Source organism: Histoplasma capsulatum (genome assembly GCF_000150115.1).
Source record: "Histoplasma capsulatum G186AR genomic scaffold supercont2.5, whole genome shotgun sequence".
Classification (NCBI taxonomy): Eukaryota; Fungi; Ascomycota; class Eurotiomycetes; order Onygenales; family Ajellomycetaceae; genus Histoplasma; species Histoplasma capsulatum.
Window position 1 is genome coordinate 1,720,538 of NW_025544805.1, and position 18,562 is coordinate 1,739,099.

Sequence of the window (18,562 nt, forward strand, 5' to 3'; positions counted from 1 at the left end):
ATGACATGGAAAGGGTTTCGCTTTGGTGGCCCTGTTGGTCACGATTCCCAACCGCAACAATCGCTTAGTCCTGCGCCTGTTCCTGTGCGTCACAGTGAACAGATTCCACGTTCGACTTTCACAATGGGGCAGCTGATCCCGCGTTTGTCAGAGTCGAACGCAAATTCACCGCTGGTCGGAGAATCTGGGATCGCTGAGCGATCCCACCCACACGACAACCCTCCAGCAGCTTCCAGAAATACATCAGATCACAATGCCAAACAACAAATCTCCTTGCGGAACAGATTCAGCTTGATGCGCTTCAGACATGCATCAGATCCCCAACTATCTGCCTCATATAACGAGACAGGGACCCCTCCTGTCCCTTCATTACCTCGTAAGTACCATAAACCACATTTCTAATACATGAATGCTTTGAAGCAAAGCATCCTTGCTGACCGTTGTTATTTCCTATATTCAAGCGCCCACAATCATCACTACATCACCAACGTTTCCAAACCAGACGCCAGCTCCGAAACGAATGAGCATGTTCAAAATTGGCTCGGAGAAACCTGTTTCGGGGCATGCTGCAACCACGCCCAGAAACTATAACCACATGCCTAGCAATTCCAATACCTCAAATGGAAGTTCCGTTCAACATTTTTCTGGAGTGGATAACTCACCAACCGCCCCTTCAAGCCTCAGAGCTTCTCACATAAGCTTTGAAGAACCTGGCAGACTATCAACCACCTCGTTACGGAGCGGTGGAGCTGTCCGTGCACATGGCGATGGTGGTCCAGTTCCCGGTGCCCGGTTTTCAGAATCTTCTAGGTCAGACGCGAGTTCTGCTGAGCATGGTGTCTATGCGAAAACCAGCGCCGCTGCTAGCACCAGCTCCTTCTTCCGCCTACCGCGACTGAAGCGCAGCAAAGGTCCACTCTTCCCATTACCTGCTAAAATATCGCCTCCAGGGCAAGCCTCGAAGTTGTCCGAATCCAATCGGCCCCAAACCGGCGGGAATAAATCTCGCAGTTCTACTGATCACACTCATGAGCATGCTCCATCGCTTCCATCACTTCCTTCTCCATCCCAATCTTCATTGGGTTTTGGAACGCCTGGCACTTCATCTCCCGGACCGGCCTTGCTCCGAAAAGACTCGATCGCGTCTGCGCACTCTGCTAAATCATCCATCTTTCCCAACACACGAGGTCGCATTTCACGCAGACAAAGGTCATCAACGATAGGCTCTCTTTCCGATATTCAAGATGGTCAACATCACTCATCGCCCGATCTTGTTCCTTCCAACCGAACTTCAACAACGAATCCATCTGCACGGAAGAGCTTTAGTGACCTTTTCGCTATTCCGGCTCGTTTTAAACATAATCATGATCTAAACGGAACGGGTGATGCTTCTCCAAGTTTTGGAGCACCGGGTACCCCTGCATCAATTGCTTCAAAATCCAATTCCGTTGCATTAGGACGGGATTTGGTGTCGTTCCCGGCTAGGGAAGAAGATGATACCCCAGCCACTTACCTTTCTCGGTTGGAAGGGTCTGTTCGTCGTGGGGCGATTGCCAGTATCCTGTCACTATCTGCAGAGGAGTTTTACGCGACAGCTTTAAGAAAGTATATGCGTGGATTTTCATTTTTCGGCGACCCTATTGATATGGCAATCCGGAAACTTCTTATGGAAGCCGAGCTGCCGAAGGAGACGCAGCAAATTGATCGGGTCCTCCAAAGCTTTGCTGATCGTTATCACGAGTGCAATCCAGGCATTTTTACTTCCGCAGGTACGGATACATTTGTGGTTACAGTCTTCGTTGAAGGTCGTGCGCTAACTAAATTATAGAACAAGCCTACTTCATCGGATTTTCCCTGTTGATCTTACATACGGATGTCTTCAATAAAAATAATAAAAGGAAAATGCAGAAGGCAGACTATGTTCGGAACACGCAAGGAGAAGGGATATCTGCAGAAATACTCGAATGCTTCTATGAAAACATAATATACACCCCATTCATCCACGTCGAAGACGAACTAAACCTAGGCAGGCTCATGGCCCCGAAAACACGCAAACCTTTGCTCAAAGTTGCAAGCGCTGATAACCTGCCGAGCTTCTCCCGCGACCTGATTGATCCGTATGCTTTGATATTAGAAGGCAAACTAGGTTCGCTCCGACCAAACCTAAAACAAGTCATGGAAATGGAAGACCCGTACAGCTCATTTGCCCCTGGCCAAACTCCCGATATGGAAGCTCTGCACCACATATTCCATAACTCTTTTGTGTTGCAGTTAGTGTCTGCCAGATCCCGACCTGATGCCTTTTTAAACACAAGTAGTATTGCAAATCCTTTGGAGTCACATCCTGGCCTTGTGGATATTAGGGTTGCTAAAGTCGGTCTCCTGTCGCGAAAGGATCCCAAGAAAAAGAAAACTAGATCCCCTTGGCAGGAATGGGGAGCTCTCCTCACAGGTTCGCAGCTTTATTTTTTCCGCGATGTCCAGTGGGTGAAATCTTTGATGGTTCAATGCGAATCGTGTGACAAATATGGTCGACGTCGTGCTGTTACCTTCAAACCTCCCATCACAGATTTCAAACCTGACGCCATTCTGTCAACTCACGATGCCGTCGCCTTATTGGATTCTAGCTACAAGAAACATAAACATGCGTTTCTCCTTGTCCGCCATGGCGGTTTCGAAGAAGTATTTCTCGCCAATAATGAGGCTGATAGGTTGGATTGGCTTGCGATGCTCAACTACGCAGCAACTTTTCGAACAACAGGAGTCAGAATGCGAGGAATGATTGGGGCTAGTTATGATCAGAGAATGCCAACTCGTGCAGATTCTATATCTTCGGAAACTTCAAATTCCCTGCCTCCTCAACCAGCAGTGATCAGTCGTGGAATCGACCCTGGATTAATCGAAGAAGTTTCAGTGGCACGTCGGGAAATGATGTCGCACAAAATCAAAGAGGCTGGCGATAAATTGTTTGATGCCCAAAAGGATCTTGATGATTTGCTAAGAAATGCGCGCCACCTCCAAGTTCTGACGCCAATTCACCCTAAAGCGAGAGATCAAGTTATCTTAGCTGCTGGGAGAATATCAGCGAAAATCAAGTGGGCTAGGTTAGGAATCGCGCGAATAAGGTGTCACCGAGAAATGCTTTCACTTGACTTGTCAGTCGAAGAACGTCGATGCCTGGAGAAGCATAGCCTTGATCCTCTATACTCTTCCTCACAGCTACCTTCCAGCCAACACACTCGAGAGAAAGGGGACTCGATCTCCGGTCACGGTCCCACATCCCCCAGGAGTGATCGGTCGTTTGGACCTGCTCGACCTGTCACGCCAGTATCTCTGGATTATGGTGCGGATCGGCAAAACATTTCTTCACAGCAAAGGAGCCCCAGTGCCCAGAAATCAATCGCCACTTCCGAAGCCAGTCCCATTCAAAAGGGACATATAGCTTTGAGCTCGAAAGAGGACTTCTTACCTTCTTTATCTACGGATCCCATCATTAACTCACTACGTCAACCGTCCTTCAATAACTCCATCCATAGCAGCAGAGCCGACGATTCAAACTATGCAATTAACTCATCTGGCCGTTCAACCCCTGTACCCAGTGTCCTGGATGATGCTGAGGAGCATTTCCTGCGGGAAGCTAGAATCCTTACTAACAACCATTCACCCAATGTTCAAAAAACTAACGAAGTTTTGGATGATAGCGATAAGGACAAGCTACAAGAAGAGCCTGTTTCCACTGAGCACCCTGGCAAGAGCCGTCGAAGTTTACACCGTAGTCTTCGGGAACCCCATAACATTACTCATCACCATCGGAGTAAAAAGGGAAAGGACTCAGCCACCACCATTTCAGAGATTGACAATTGTTCCTCCATTGCTGAAAATCAACGCCTTAGCCGGGGAACTGGCAGCTTCACTCTGCATGGTAAAAAGGCATCTGTTGTCAATTTTGGGTCGGAATGGCAGAACATGTCTCATGAGCAGCGATTAAAGCTGCGAAAGCCAGTACAAAATGAGGATTCCAGGGTTTCTGAAATGCTGAATATCGGCGATGGTGCCGAGTCCCTCATCTCGGACCCCGCGTATAACAAGCAGGCAAATTCTCTCCGATCGGTCAGCACAGCGACTGGTAAGAGCTTAAATAATCAAAACACATCACATGGAGTCGCTTCTGAAACCCCCAAAGGGGCCACCTCCCTAAGTGAAGAGGATGGATCGGCTTTTACCGCAACCAATCCTATTGCGATCAATTTTGTTGTCGAGGAAGCAACCGATACCGCCCAACCCAGCCTTGGCCAGCAAACTCTGGCATCTCAAATCTTTCCATCCAGTCAGGATCAAACCCAGGATCAGGATCAGGATGCTAAAGATTCAACAAAGAATTCCTCACTAGGCTCAAACAGCCAACCTAGCCCTGCAGAGCGGAGCTCTCCGTCTCATTCTCCCAAACAAAATGACAGCTCGGCCCGGCATAACATGTCGCAGGAGAAGCTTAATTACATCACTCCTGAGCAAATTGTTAGCGCATAAAATGTTGTCTTTCTCCTCTTCGCTACGCTTCCACCCCGCGACGTTTACACCCACTTTGCTCTCTCTATTCTACACCTCTGCTCTCTGTTCACCCTTCTATACCCCGTTGTCAAATGTTGCACTTTCATCATTTTCCCTCCCATACTTCCATTATCATTCTATATCCTGCTTGAAACCATTTTAACACTTTGTCTTAATACTTAGACTTGATTACGAGATGATTGATCATGATAGTTACATTCATACAAACATATATATTTGACGCCGACTCTACCTTTAATTCTCCATCTTCCGCCCACTATCTCCTCCCTTCCATTTTAGACATCCGTTCTTCCTCTTCTTTCGCTGTTCGACGACTATTATGATTAAGGGGCTCTCTCATACTTGGCATTGAACGTCTTGATATCGATTTGGTCCAGCGACATTCCATTTGCTTTTGAGATAAAGCCAGGCGTGTTTTCTTCTGTCGGTCTGCCTCAGTGAGGCCGCGTGTTGAGGGTCTATCCACCCTTTTCGTTTCATTTTAGCTTCGGTTTCTGTCTATTCATCTTTCGTTCCCGTGTAATAAGATTTTTGCTTCTTTTTTTTTCTTTTCCTTGTTTTCCCCGGTCTGGCTTGGTCTGATTATAAAAATTTTGTTTTTCTTCTTTAACGTCTTGTGTCTATGTTAAGCCGGAAAGTAATCGGTTAAATGGTAAGGAAATAAGCAATACAGATTACAGCTTCTTTTACATGTGTGATTTTTCTTCCTCTTTTTATTTTATTTTATTTTTTTTTCAGGCGGTTTTTGTTCCTCCCGGATTTACACTTCCTCTCTCATGAAACCCTTCACCTACCCTCGCAACCCGTTGTTCATTTTAACCTTCTTTCTAGCCTGTGAATGTGTGGCTAATTTATTGAAAAAAAAAAGACCAAAGGCATAGCTACTCGATTGAGGTATGAATTATGAACTTGTACATAGAAGGGCGTACATGTTTTTATTTTTATTTTTTTTATTTTTAATTTTTTTTCTTCGTGCAGATCAATCGAACTTGACAAAATCGTAAGTGAACATCATATAATTACTGGATGAAACTGGGCAAAAATTGTTTGACCCATTGTCTTCTCTCTTTTCTCCCTAATGCCTGAGTAAACAAAACTATCCATGCAACTTCCGGAAGCGCAAAACGCCCCGTTGCTTAAGGCAGCTTTGAGGGTGAGGCCTGGTGCCAGGGCAATTGGTGCTTCCTAAGCCCTCTGAATCTACAACATCTGGCACGGAACATCCTTTTCGTAACCGCCGATAACATTGCTTGCCACATGGGCACCAGCGAGAAACCCGCAATTGAAATTTTTCGGATCCCTAAAACAGGCCCGGAATAAATAAGATGGATAGGTCGTTTTTCATGAGTTCAATCAAGTTGACACGACTACCTAAACGGACAGTTGAGTGCTGTGCGAAAGCAACGCCCTTTCTTTTACACCATCAAGCTGGCTCGCGCTGGACGGCGGATCTCGATGAATCTTTCAAAGGCATCAGTTGAGATCAAAATATGACGTTAGAATACAATTGCATCAACTTTTCTGGCACCTCGCAGCCCATGTTGCTGATCTTGCAGGCCTGCGGACGCATCCTCGTCTGGGGGAATCAGCGGAAACACCTGGTTTATTAAAAGTTGTCTGAAAAATAAACCATGCTGCTCAGCCCACTCCCTCAATAAAATCTACACACACTAAACACCTTTTATCCCTTCGTCTGGCCGCCAGGCACAATTAGCGCCGTTTTTTAGCGTGTACATTAGTGTATTAAAACCAGAAAATCTACTGGATTATATGAGAGATTGCCTGTATTGGTATGTTTTTCTGTAATATATATAATCTATTTGATCTAGTTCTAATTAAGATATAGAATAATAGAGGGGGATATTATTACATACAGCACAATCAGATCTTGTTCTTGAAGCTCTATTCTTATTCCTCTTCAGATACAAGTTTGAGTAAATGACAGAGAAATTCAATGATGATTCAGATCTGAATGAATTAATATAGTTGATAAGTGAACTGTGAGTGCCACTTTGTATCACCACACTGAAATTTGTATGGAGTATATGATGTTACTTTCTCATGTTTGTAGTGTTTGTTTTATAAAGTAGCATTACATACAAATTTTGATATGGTGGTACAAAGTGGCTCATTTGTCTGTATGACTTGCTTGAGATAGTGGATCTTGTATCAGCAAATCAGATTACATAGAGTTTAGTATGAGAAATTATTGGTTGGTACTTCTGAACTAACAACTTAGTTAATACACTAATTGTATTGCGCTAATTGTGCCTGGCGGCCAGACGAAGGGATACTTTGTACGCTGTACAGTACTTCATCTTTCAGCTGCAAGAATCCACCTTTCTACTCACGACATTCTGCAGAATCACAGTATTCAAAGGTATTTCCAGTTCTCTAGGCAGCAGCATTCCAATCAGCAACAGAGCTCCGCGCAGCATTTAGAGTTGAATAACAGTAAAGAGGTAGCTGGCTACTCAATTTATATGGACAACTACTTCATCTCTGTTGCTCTATTCCACTATCCGTGAAAGCAAGGAATTAGAGCTTGTGGAATCACTCATTCTATCAATCTGCCATCTCTTTTACAAGAACTAAAGAACTCTAAATTATCTGCTTATATTCTCTTCATTGTTTAATACTCTGTATATTATCCCTCAAAATGAAGTTCTCTGTCTTGCATGAAAAGATAATAATGTGATTTTACTACTGTTTACAGTTCATAAGCCAGACAGCTTTTGAATTATTCAGAAACGGTCTGGGATCAATTCCATCAATAAAAACCACTTGTAAGTAATAAAAGTAATACCAGAATGCCAAGCAGATTAATATTCATAGGGAAAGGCAGCGATAATGAAGGTTTACACTGTCAAAAGGCAAATATCCACTTTTTACCGAACAAGCCCTTAGCGTCGTGTCTGACCGCGCAAGCTCACGAATTGCTAATTCCCTCCTCGGATACCCGTGGGAGTGGTCCTTATGCGCTGCGACCGCTAGCCAGCCGCAGCATAGTGGGGGACCACAAATGCCCCACAGATCTGATATCTATGCGGTGATAAATTTGAACAAGCTATGAAGATTTCTATCATTATCAATGACTACAATCATTATATGAATGGGATTGACCTAGCAAATCAGTATCGAGCTTCCTATGAAACTCACATGCTCACCAATCACACATGGTTGTCAGTTCTATACTGGCTACCTGAAAAGCCATATTGTTGGCGGAAGTTCCCTTCTCTTTTCATTGGTTAGTTAGATCAAATATATTACATAAATTACACTAAAACATATCAATACAGTAGGTATTAGAGGACTGCGGAGCCAGGCCAGAGCCAGGCTTCAGCATTTTCAGCCACAACATGCTTAGTCAGTCAGTCCTTTTGCAGGGGTAAGGGCGTTCCAGGTTAAGCAAGCACCTGCAGCAAGATCTCCCTGATATAAGGAAGTATCATCTGTTTGGTCAATCCTTATGCCAACGCAGACGGTTTCCGGTCAATGTTTTTGCCATTTAGGCAAAACGCTTGCGAAATATCTTGACTATTGACAAAAGGCTACGAAAATGAGGAGAATAAAAAGGACCTCCTCGAACTTCAAAAATGTTTGCTGCTGGAGAATTCCAATGAGACATGGTTGAAGCACGATTCAAGGTTTTCCTTCGAAAAATCAACGTTTGACATAAAATATTTCAATTCCCCGACGTGAAGATATCCAGCATGCCTCATATTTCCGCCAGCCGTGGCATTCATTGCGTCCGAGGAAAATATAGTTGGACATCTTCACTCACTGAAGATACTCCTTGGAGTTGGCCAGAACATGAAAACAGCACGCCAAAGGTAGTACTCAATCCCTAGACGTGGATAGTTATGCCCCAAAGACCCGACACCTTTGTACAATACGTCATGTTATATTCTCGTTGTTGATATAGCGGCTGTTGCTAATTAACCAATGTAGTGGGAAGCAAAAGATGTCTCGGCGGCGAAGGGCCCATTGATTCTCTCAAAATTGTTGGAGAGATGGCGGGATAGTTGGTTACAAATGCAGGCCGAAGTGGATTCTGGCTCATTCATCGATGCGAACCCAAAGGCAGAAGCTGAGCCATTTGACGGATCAGGAAGACCGCCAGTTTTTGGTCAGAGAGTACACATTCAGAGATGGCAGAGCTACGCTCCCATCCAGGAAACGATATTTCGAAGACATGAAACGGGGCTCTTGGTGGCCAGTTCGGAGTATTCTACGGGTCCCCATGAGTGGTACCATGCCGGCCAATATTATCAGGAGGATACGAGTATTTCATTGGAAATGTTACCAAAGGCGCCCCACGAATTCCATCGTAAAGCTCGGAAGGGGAGATTGACAAGGACTAAGGAATGGCTAACAAACCATCGAAATTCATCTCGCCTATCGTTCACCTCGCCGATCTCGTCTCGGTCATCAAGGACATCGCCCTCCCCCCCCTTCTCAAGCCCTCCCGGCTCTCCTTTACCATGTCGTGATTCTTATTGTTCCGAGCTGCCTGATTCCACACGTTGCGAACTTGCCGACACCAGCATCGTTATAGAAAACCCAACGTCATTGTGTCAAGCCAGCCTTTCTGCGGGCTCTGTCCCTCCCCAGTACTCAGATTCCGGGGAGGTGAAATCCAATCAGAATGGATTTGAATGTGCGGTGCAAGACATCTGCCCAAGTTCGGAGACTGAATGTCAAATATATCAATCCTCCCCTGTATCCAATGTGGATAGTTGTACATCCCCATCCCTAAACAGGGCAACTAATCTTGACAACGGGGATTTAATTAATCAACTAAATCCCCATCCGCTGAAAGATTCGTTGCCGTTGGTGGTAAATTGTTTTACGTGGGAGATCAATGCGATGCGTGACACCGAAACCCTACCTTCCTATGACCCTCAGAAGGATGATTCCACGGAAACTCAACTTCGCGAGAAGGGCCGAATATATGACTCGGTATATCTGGAAAAGAGTAACCATGAGAGTCCTCAGGGGATCTCAAACCATGCCAACGGACAAAACGGAGGGTCAAATTATGGGAGCGGTATAAAAAGTAATTCGTCCTACCCTTCATCGACTTCTATCTCTGGGAATGGAGGAGATAGGCACGGGAGGGCAGGATACGGTAACTGCGATGACAGCGAAAATAACTCCCAGGACGAAGACGATGACGGCGACAACAACCGTAAAAGGAAACGATTCCGGCATCTAAGCCCTGGATCCGGTCAACGACAATTCGCATGTGTCTATCATAAGTATGACCCAGAGACGTATCATGGAGACCATGATCGAAAATATTTGACGTGTTCCGGGACCAGCTTCAAATTCTTTTCACTGCTCACGTACGTGAAAGCTTTCTCAAAGTTTCCCTTTGAACTTTTTTCACTGTTCGTTCATCATGAATTTCGTGCTAATGAATCGGTAGGAGACATCTTTCTCGGACTCATGATGAGCACGTTTGTAGCAGTTGTTTTAGAACCTTTGAGAGTGAAAACCTCCAAGCCAGTCACACTGCAAATTGTTTTGTCAAGCTTCAGTGCTCCCAGGAAGATAAATGGGCCGCCTTGTGGCGAAAGAGGTTCCCAGGGGTGGATATGCCGGAATCTCCATGTTAGCCTAATTCTCTTTTTGGTTTACTATGTTTTCCTCATATACATGCACAATCCAAGCACAATTCATTCAGGTATTCAGATATAGACTTCTGGCAAGAGTACTGATATAGTCTAGATTGGGAACCAACATTTCGATCGATGTTACCCCGGTTGAATACTCACGCGGATGGATTTTTTCAACAGGATTGGGATGCTTCAGGATCAGCAAATACATGCGACCCGTCCCCATCCAATTGGAGATCTTCGAAACTCCAACCTCACTGTGTTGGTGGTGATTCTCAACCGGACCCCAACGCAGCATCGCCAATGGCAGCGATTGCAATGCTACAATCGACCGTGGAAAGACAGCGGATTCAGCTGGAAGCCTTTGCAAAGCAAGTATCATTTCTGACACAATTACAACTTGGGTGCTTCACCGCCGAAGATGCCTCCAATAAACCCCCAGCTTATCCACTGGTATCGCCCGCCGGCTCCTCCAGTATTTCACCGAATGGCAATATCTCTGAGAATTTATTCGTCTACAGCAATTTCGAGCACCCAGGCGAAACTGCAATTCCTGATATCCGCTTGGGCCAGCCTACTCCCTCTAGTACTCCAACCGAAGAAGCAACTGGGTACAATAGTATTGCATCCTACGATGACGACTTATTCATTCATCCAACATGACATTCTGCTAGCGGGCTTAGCGGAACCCGGTGGTTCAAACGAAGAGACTGACACTAGTACCGATCGTTTGATGTACTACTACCACTTCCTAATCCGCATCTGAACGTCGACCTTGGTTGACCTGAAGTATAATCAGTTCTGGATTTGAACTTATATGAGGCGGGTACCGGTACGAAGAATAGCTACGTTTTCCTAGTTTATGGTAATTACAGGCAATGCATCTTCTTGTTATTTTTCCATATACATCTTGTTTGACATTATTATCTGTGGATGAGAGTGATGTTGTTGTTGTGTCAATCTTGACAGTGGATTTGATCCATATGCACTTATTACTATCGAAAATTGAACTTCAGCTTCAGGGCGGATATAGAGCTATCCATAGATGAATTATTCAGGTTCAGTAGTGTGCTTCAATGGCGTACAATGGTTCTTCTTTGATAACATTTAGTTTTAATTATATCTTCATGGGTCTTCTGTCTTTGTCACTTTTATTTCTACTTGTTTTCCCAACTAGACATATAACTAACAGGTCAAGATCAGACAACCACGCACATATGACAAAGACAGCATAGAGGAAGCTTGAATAAGGAAAACTACTATTATTAAACTATGTGCAAGTTGTGTCTAACTCTTGCCATGCAAACATTGCAGAAAGTGGTAGTCTCTATCTGTGTCTAATCACCATGGAATCTGATGCCAAACATGGCAGTTTGTTTGCTTTGACAAAAAAAGGGGGGGGTGAGTTTACACTCACACACAGTGATGGATGTCAATGACAGTTGACAACTTATATGCCATCTTCCCTTGCCAAAACAACGTGTAAAATTCCTCATTCTATACTCTCTTCATATTTCCTTCTGGGAATACCATCTATCCCTCTTGGTTTCTATCCCGCAGGCTGTGCAGGAGAGCCGTGGTAAAGATTTGCTTCTAACGCGCCCGCGACGAATAGCTCCGAACATCGATTGAGCCTTTACGTGAGTGATCCTACATGATCTGAGGAGGAGCGACAGACGCAGTCGACGACGCAACTACTGGAGCACCTTTTGGGATAAGAAGCTGACAGCAATTGGAACCTTTTTGCAGATAAATTGCAAAAAGAGAAACCCTGATATCAGAATGCTGTTAAATCTAGCGGCATTGCCGAAAAATGCGCCAATATATGAGAATAGGGATTGCGGGAACAGAGGTTTGGGACTTGTCGCGAAGAAGAGCTTTAAGGAAGGGGAGTGTATAATCTGCGAAGAAGTCATGGTGTCTAAAACTACGCTTCAGTCTGTGGATGGTTCAGTACAGGCGTACAGCAACCACCTTGCCCAGCAATTAAAGGCCGTCAAGAATCCAGCATTCAGTCGCAAATTTTTCCAGCTTCCCCATCTCTCGAAAGAAACATGGGGCCCGATTGCTGCTATTTTCGAGCGAGGGTCTATTCCCATCCCCGCCAAAGGCCGTGCTCTGGGTTTGGATTCTGCGTACCTCAACCATTCCTGCCTTCCGAATGCACAACACTCATTGTCCGCTCCAGCTTCCAACGGGAACAGAAAGGAGAGAGATTTCTTGACCGTATATGCTTGTAGAAGCATAGAAGAAGGGGAGGAGATTACAATCCCCTATGAGAGTCTATACATGGATATAGCTAGCCGCCAGCAGTTTCTATTGCAGGAATATGGGTTCGAATGTTCCTGCCGGCTCTGTGAAAAGGAAGACCCTGCAACCGAAGCAGGTTTGGAGCTCATACTCTTAAAGCTTCCGATTATATTCATGGAGCAAGCAATAGATACAGAGCCGGCTGGTATCTTGCAGATGGCCCACACACTCCTGGACATACACCTCAAGAGTGGTATGACTGACAGCCGCTTCGCTCGGATCTTGGAACATTGTGCGAACATCTGTACCTGGCATTCTGACATAGGTAGAGCGATGGTGTTCCTATCAAGAGCGCAGAAAGCTTTCCTCACTATTCAAGGGACTCAAGGAAAGGATTTCTTGAGAGTTACAGAATTGGAAAGACATCCAATGACGACGGTGAATGCAGGCCGTACGACAAGGGGGTTATCGTCGAAAGAAGATATGGGAATCATCTGGAAAAATAGAGAGAGGGATACAGAAATCATGTTCATGCTCGACGCAAAAGAGCTTGGGGAGTATATTAAACTTTCCGAATATGAACATGCGGCCAATGGCACAGTTGAGGGGGGTGATGATGGACAAGATTCCAGCATAGATATTGAGCAGCTGGTGAAAGAGCTGGAGTTGGAGAAGAAACAACATGATCGGTCCCGCCACCAGCATGCATGCAGATCCGATGAGAAGCTCAAGAAGGGAAAAAATAAAGGTGGCCGAAAACCCAAGGGCAAGGGCAAGGGCAAGGGCAAAGCAGTGGTGAGTGGGATGAGCAGTGAGAGGGGGAATGAAAGGGTCAAAGGGAAATCAGTAAAAGACAGCTCAGAATTTGAATCCGCAACATGTTGAAGATACGATATTCCCACGTCGTATGAGATACACATGATTGGTTTATTGTTGGTTTACTCTTCTAAGATATAGGCGGGGCTTCTAAGGTATTTTATATGGGATACCTATGCTAAGGGAAAGGGGGAAGGAAAACTATTGTAGGAGGATAACGTTGTTCTGTCATTGTTAACTAGCTAAACGAGAGCAACACAACATGTGTCAAGAACTTGGTGAGTTCTGCTATCAACATGCTATGCCTAACAACTGACTACCCACGTGACCAACACACCCATATATATATTAGCTACTACTACAAGATAGACAACAAACAACCAACCAGGCTCAACCTCTCTTACAGTGCGGCGTTAGGTTTACAAGATGCCCCGCGGTTCTCCTCACTATGTACCTTCTTTAGTCATTCAAAATTCAGCAGCAGCCATGGCCAACAACCAGACTCTTTTAAACTACCTCATGGTGGCACCTCCTGCTCACCCCAAATACCAACGAGACACTCAATACAAGAAACCCAAACTATAATTGGGGCGATACCAACAGTGTTGGTCAGTGGTCAGGATTCACATACGCTCATATCATACATCGCCTATGGGATCTTACTTCGTCAAACACAAATTGCGAGTGAACCAATGCCAAACTCCCCCCCACAGCCGATAAACACGGAGCCGATGTTCGCTCTCCGATTTGTGATAAGATAGCATTATGATCACTAGGTTATCCATAGCAAAAAGCCAACATAACTATTTGTTAAATAGTCGCGCTCATGATATATATACCCGTGGGTGTGGTGGTGTGGCCACTCAACCCACCACCTATACACTGCGACCACCAGCCGCAACATAGTGGGGAACCACAGTTTTAACACCTACATCCAGAGTCGATTGCGTCGTGCGCTGCGAGCTGGCTTCCAGTCCCTTGCACCTAATCTTGCAAATCTGCATCTTACTCCTATTACAGTTGATATTGGTGATGCAGCAACTATCATCAACAACTTCCGACCAGACATCGCATTTTTGCAAGCTGACAGTGCACCGAATTCCTCACCAAATCGCTGTCCTGGTGATCTAAAAGTATCATGGAAGTGGGAATCTGGGTACAGGACATCTTTAGTACCAGGAGATCGCAGAGAGTATTTGCAAGTTCTGTCTCAGGTAAATTATTACATGGGACAGCATCATGCACGGCATGGTTTTGTCTTGTCAGACACTGAATTGATACCAATTAAAAGGCTTGATGGGAATGGCAACCTACTGGTTGCACAGGCTATACCATGGGAAGCAGAAGGGCCTGGGCGTTTGACTATTTTGCTGGGACTTTGGTATCTTGGGATGTTAAGCGCGGCGGATGATGACTGGCGGCTTCCATAATGCAGTCTTTTGTGAGTGAGTGAGTGAGTGAGTGAGTGAGTATGTGTGTGTGGTGTGTGTGTCCGTGCGGAGGCTAAAGAGTCGTTCCTAGTAGTATTTCGTGTTTGGAGGCAGACCCTGTTTTTGATCTTTTTCCTATAAAACTTGTCAGTCTCTATTGAATCAGGAAAATGGAGAGATGTGTTGCCTGCGGAGACGAACAAGTAGCCGTCCGAAGCTTTCAACAACTTCAGTTTCAAACTCAATCCGGCCACTTCGCCTCGTTTCAATGTACGTGTCATTGGGATAAACAATCGCAATATCAAAATCAACCCATATAACCCTCTCTTGATCACCTTGATCACTAGGAACAATGAGGATATTCTTTGGGTAAGGATCATTATGCTCAACTAAAGCCGAATGAATTTTCTGAATGCCAATGACAGCTTTCTGCATACGTTCTGCTGTATAAGTAACACAGTTCATTTCCAAAGGCTTTGGCAGGTACTCAATCAAAATGGCAGATGGAAAATCTGTGTCATGTCGAAAGGCATCAAGATAAGGAGCACAGTTGGCTGGGTCGATGGCTAGCATAAAACCATAGAAATTGGGCACAGTGCCAGAATCACATATTTTGGACTGTTTAAGCCTGCAATACGCTCTGATCTCGCAGCGAGAGCGGCTCAAGTCTTGAATGTGATTGCAGGCGTACCCAGGATCCCCATTATTGTGGAACTGCGTTGCATCATGATGATCAGGAAAAATGACACCAGGCTAAGGAATGTGCATATGCTAAATGAAGGTACATACCACTTTCAAGACCCGTGGCTCGCCACAGTAGTTGACATGAAATATGGAGGATGCTTCTGAGACCTTGAGGGTTTCCACAAACTCCATCTTCGCAAAATCGATGTCGAGCTTGAAGTTGTCATCGAATCCAGCCTCATCACGGTATATGGTGTCCTCCTTCCCGATCGACTCTAAGAAAGTGTCTGACATGGATGAAAAGAATTTATATGGATTATATGTAAACTGAGTTGTACCTGATAGCTGCTCGTATGGGCAAATATGCGAGGCTTGATGTCACTGATATTGGGGTCACTACAGAGACTAGAGATTTAGATGTGCAGAATTTTTTTGGGGTGGGTTGTGCGTATTTATCCCTCCACAGCTTCACGCTGAGACAAACCGCCGATAATTTCCGCACTATCCTCCGCTCGCAGTTGGTGGCCTTATACGTCCCTGGGTATTTTATCTTCATGCAGCCTCTCAGCTTTTCCGTGTGCGCTCGATTCGGACGACTGTCGTCGGCCTTTATTTCCTGCCGGCTAGCGCCCAACAAGCCGCTATCGAGAAGTTTTACCATCGGACGTCGAATCATGACGGGTTAGGGCCCTTGAATAAAACTGTCTTTATTTGAGTTCGGCTGACATTTGTCGCCTAGTAGAGGGAAAACCTAAAGGAGAGCTTTTCTCCTACTCTTCGGGGCGGTTTCTTTACAACGAACAAATGCGGCTCCAAGAAAGATATGTTGAGTTTGATGTTGCGGCTTTGAAAGACGTCGTCAGCACACATACTGGCCGCGGCAAAGTTGTCGACTTAGTGAAACTTTCAGAGGGTGGTTTCAACCGGGTTTTTCTTCTTACACTAGAGGACGGCTTCAAAACGGTAGTCAAGATTCCATACAACTTCTTGGTACCAAAAAAGTACGCTACAGCGAGCGAGGTGGCAACCCTTGCATTTCTTCGACAGAAAGGCATCCCTGTGCCTGATGTATATGGATGGTCGTCCACACCCGACAATGCTGTTGGGGTTGAATACATCGTCATGGAATTCGTGATCGACATGGGGCTGGATACAAAATGGTTTGACATGACAAAGGAGCAACAACGCGATATAGCTCTTGGGATTGTCGGAATCGAGAAGAAGTTATTCAGCATCCCATTTGGTTCTATTGGAAGCCTGTACTTCAAAAAGGACATTCCGCTAGAAGTGCAGGCCAACCTGTATGCTCCTGGAACTCCGGACCCCGATGGTGACTCGGATACTTTCTGCATTGGACCCATTGTAGATTACATGTTTTGGTATGGCCGACGTGCCCAGTTAGAGGGTGTGGATCATGGCCCCTGTAGGCATTCGCCATTGCATATTGTCCTTATTGCACTATGTTGACTACTGACAAGCTCAACAGGGAATGAGCCGCATGAGTATCTTCAAGCGATTGGCAAGCGTGAACTGGAATGGACTCAAAAATTCGGAAAGCCTCTTGTGAAAGAATACCCTCATAACGCGCTTCTTCCTGGTGTAGAGTGCCCGAAGGACTATTCGGATCTTCTGCAAAAATATTTGACAATATGTCCGTATATTCTTCCCAGAGACCCTCAGGATCCAAATAATAAACCTACTATTCGCCACCCAGGTACCTTTTTTCTTCCTCTCTTCTCTAATCCCCTCTCCCCTTTCCGCTTCACTTCTCTTTGGAAGTCACTGGTGCAGGCTAATGATAACCCAGATCTCACACCTAGCAACGTGTTTGTACGTCCTGAAACCTTCGAAATCACCAAAATTATTGATTGGCAGCACACTGTTATCACACCGTTGTTACTGGCCGCTGGACATCCTAAGTTATTCGAGAATCCCGACGCGGAGCCACCAGAGACGCTTGAAGCACCTAAACCACCAGAAGGGTATGACTCCTTGGATTCTGAAATAAAGAGCCGGGTTGATGAGCTACTCCGACGTCAACGTCTTTTCTACTTTTACCGCGTCTTTAATGGTGCGAAAAACAAGCTGCACTTGTCCGCCTTTTATGACCCCCTACTTCTTCCCCGTCAGCATCTTGTTGAATACGCCGGCCGGCAGTGGAATGGCAACCTTATGACCTTGCGGGGAGCCCTTATTCGGATACATGAATACTGGTCCCTTTTACCAACCAAAATCGAAAAGTGTCCCATAGATTTTCCTGAGGCAGAATTGAAGAAACACTTCGAAGAGGAGCCAACATGGTTCGACGCGACAGCCCTTGTCAACTACTGGCGTGACGAGCTCGGTGGTCTGAGTGAGGAAGGCTGGGTACGAACAGAAATGTATGACCACGCCGTGAAACAGAACGAGACGCTCAAATCGAAGTTCTTTAATGATGCCGATCCAAATGAGAAGGAGAAGATTATCCAAGGTTGGCCATTTCAAGACAGGGAGGAATTTCATTAGAGATACCTACCATAATCCGCGAAGCAAATAGCATACAACTATTCCTCCTGATCAAAGACAAACAATTGACATTTACAGTTACGTTTGAACCGAATGCTTGTTGTAACGGGCGTTACATCATTTGGAATGTACATCACGCCTATTACGACGTACGTGCCGCCGTTTTTATCACGCCACTGTTTGATCGAAGAAGGGATTTTACCCGCGTTGGGTTGGGGTTGATACTTGAGATATTCTTTCCGTCTTCCTTGGTTACAACCCATTCGTAATTCCAGTGAACTCCATAACGAAGCAAGTCGGCGGGAGATTTCAGCCAAACGGCTTTACCACGTGCGACTGTTGGTTGAAAGAATTTCTTCAGGTCAACAGGCCGACTGCGGATAAATTCGACAGCCCCAGGCTTATTTGCTTTGGTGTGTGATCAAATCAGAGCGCGTAACATAAAGAGACCAAAGTCACACGCGCGTGGGTCTACGCTCCTCTAGACCATTTACGAACGGGACGGGCCGGAATGATACTCGTTAGAGCTGTGGAGACACCCCTACTGCTTCCCAAATACCCATACCAATCATCTTTGGGGCTCAGGAGGCGCTAAGCTCCCCGCACTTGTTCTCGCGCGACGGGGCTGGTTACGGTCCTGGAGTATCTCGGACTCGAGTGGTAAATAACTGGGCCTCAGTGCAGTTA

General features: G+C 45.5%; 5 protein-coding genes across 5 annotated transcripts; 4 read left to right on the top strand and 1 right to left on the bottom strand.

Annotated features, from left to right (window-relative positions):
* On the top strand, nucleotides 1-4,794 carry HCBG_04540 (protein transporter sec73; the record flags this gene model as incomplete). The annotated part of the gene is made up of 3 exons (XM_045431589.1): nucleotides 1-376; nucleotides 462-1,769; nucleotides 1,829-4,794. 3 exons carry the CDS (start codon nucleotides 1-3, stop codon nucleotides 4,525-4,527), a joined length of 4,383 nt encoding a protein of 1,460 aa, XP_045288142.1.
* Nucleotides 4,795-8,432: 3,638 nt separating this feature from the next.
* Nucleotides 8,433-10,853, top strand: HCBG_04541 (uncharacterized protein; the record flags this gene model as incomplete). Its single annotated transcript, XM_045431590.1, has 4 exons — nucleotides 8,433-8,456; nucleotides 8,521-9,917; nucleotides 10,001-10,185; nucleotides 10,303-10,853. The coding sequence occupies 4 exons, from the start codon at nucleotides 8,433-8,435 to the stop codon at nucleotides 10,851-10,853; spliced, it is 2,157 nt and encodes a 718-aa protein (XP_045288143.1).
* A 683-nt stretch (nucleotides 10,854-11,536) lies between these two features.
* Nucleotides 11,537-13,841, top strand: HCBG_04542 (uncharacterized protein; the record flags this gene model as incomplete). Its single annotated transcript, XM_045431591.1, has 5 exons — nucleotides 11,537-11,565; nucleotides 11,806-11,830; nucleotides 11,940-13,235; nucleotides 13,499-13,534; nucleotides 13,674-13,841. The coding sequence occupies 5 exons, from the start codon at nucleotides 11,537-11,539 to the stop codon at nucleotides 13,839-13,841; spliced, it is 1,554 nt and encodes a 517-aa protein (XP_045288144.1).
* Nucleotides 13,842-14,773: 932 nt separating this feature from the next.
* HCBG_04543 (uncharacterized protein) lies at nucleotides 14,774-15,664 on the bottom strand (the record flags this gene model as incomplete). Its single annotated transcript, XM_045431592.1, has 3 exons — nucleotides 14,774-14,821; nucleotides 14,888-15,400; nucleotides 15,476-15,664. The coding sequence occupies 3 exons, from the start codon at nucleotides 15,662-15,664 to the stop codon at nucleotides 14,774-14,776; spliced, it is 750 nt and encodes a 249-aa protein (XP_045288145.1).
* Nucleotides 15,665-16,174: 510 nt separating this feature from the next.
* HCBG_04544 (phosphotransferase enzyme family protein) lies at nucleotides 16,175-17,875 on the top strand (the record flags this gene model as incomplete). The annotated part of the gene is made up of 2 exons (XM_045431593.1): nucleotides 16,175-16,793; nucleotides 16,857-17,875. 2 exons carry the CDS (start codon nucleotides 16,175-16,177, stop codon nucleotides 17,873-17,875), a joined length of 1,638 nt encoding a protein of 545 aa, XP_045288146.1.
* Nucleotides 17,876-18,562: the final 687 nt, after the last annotated feature.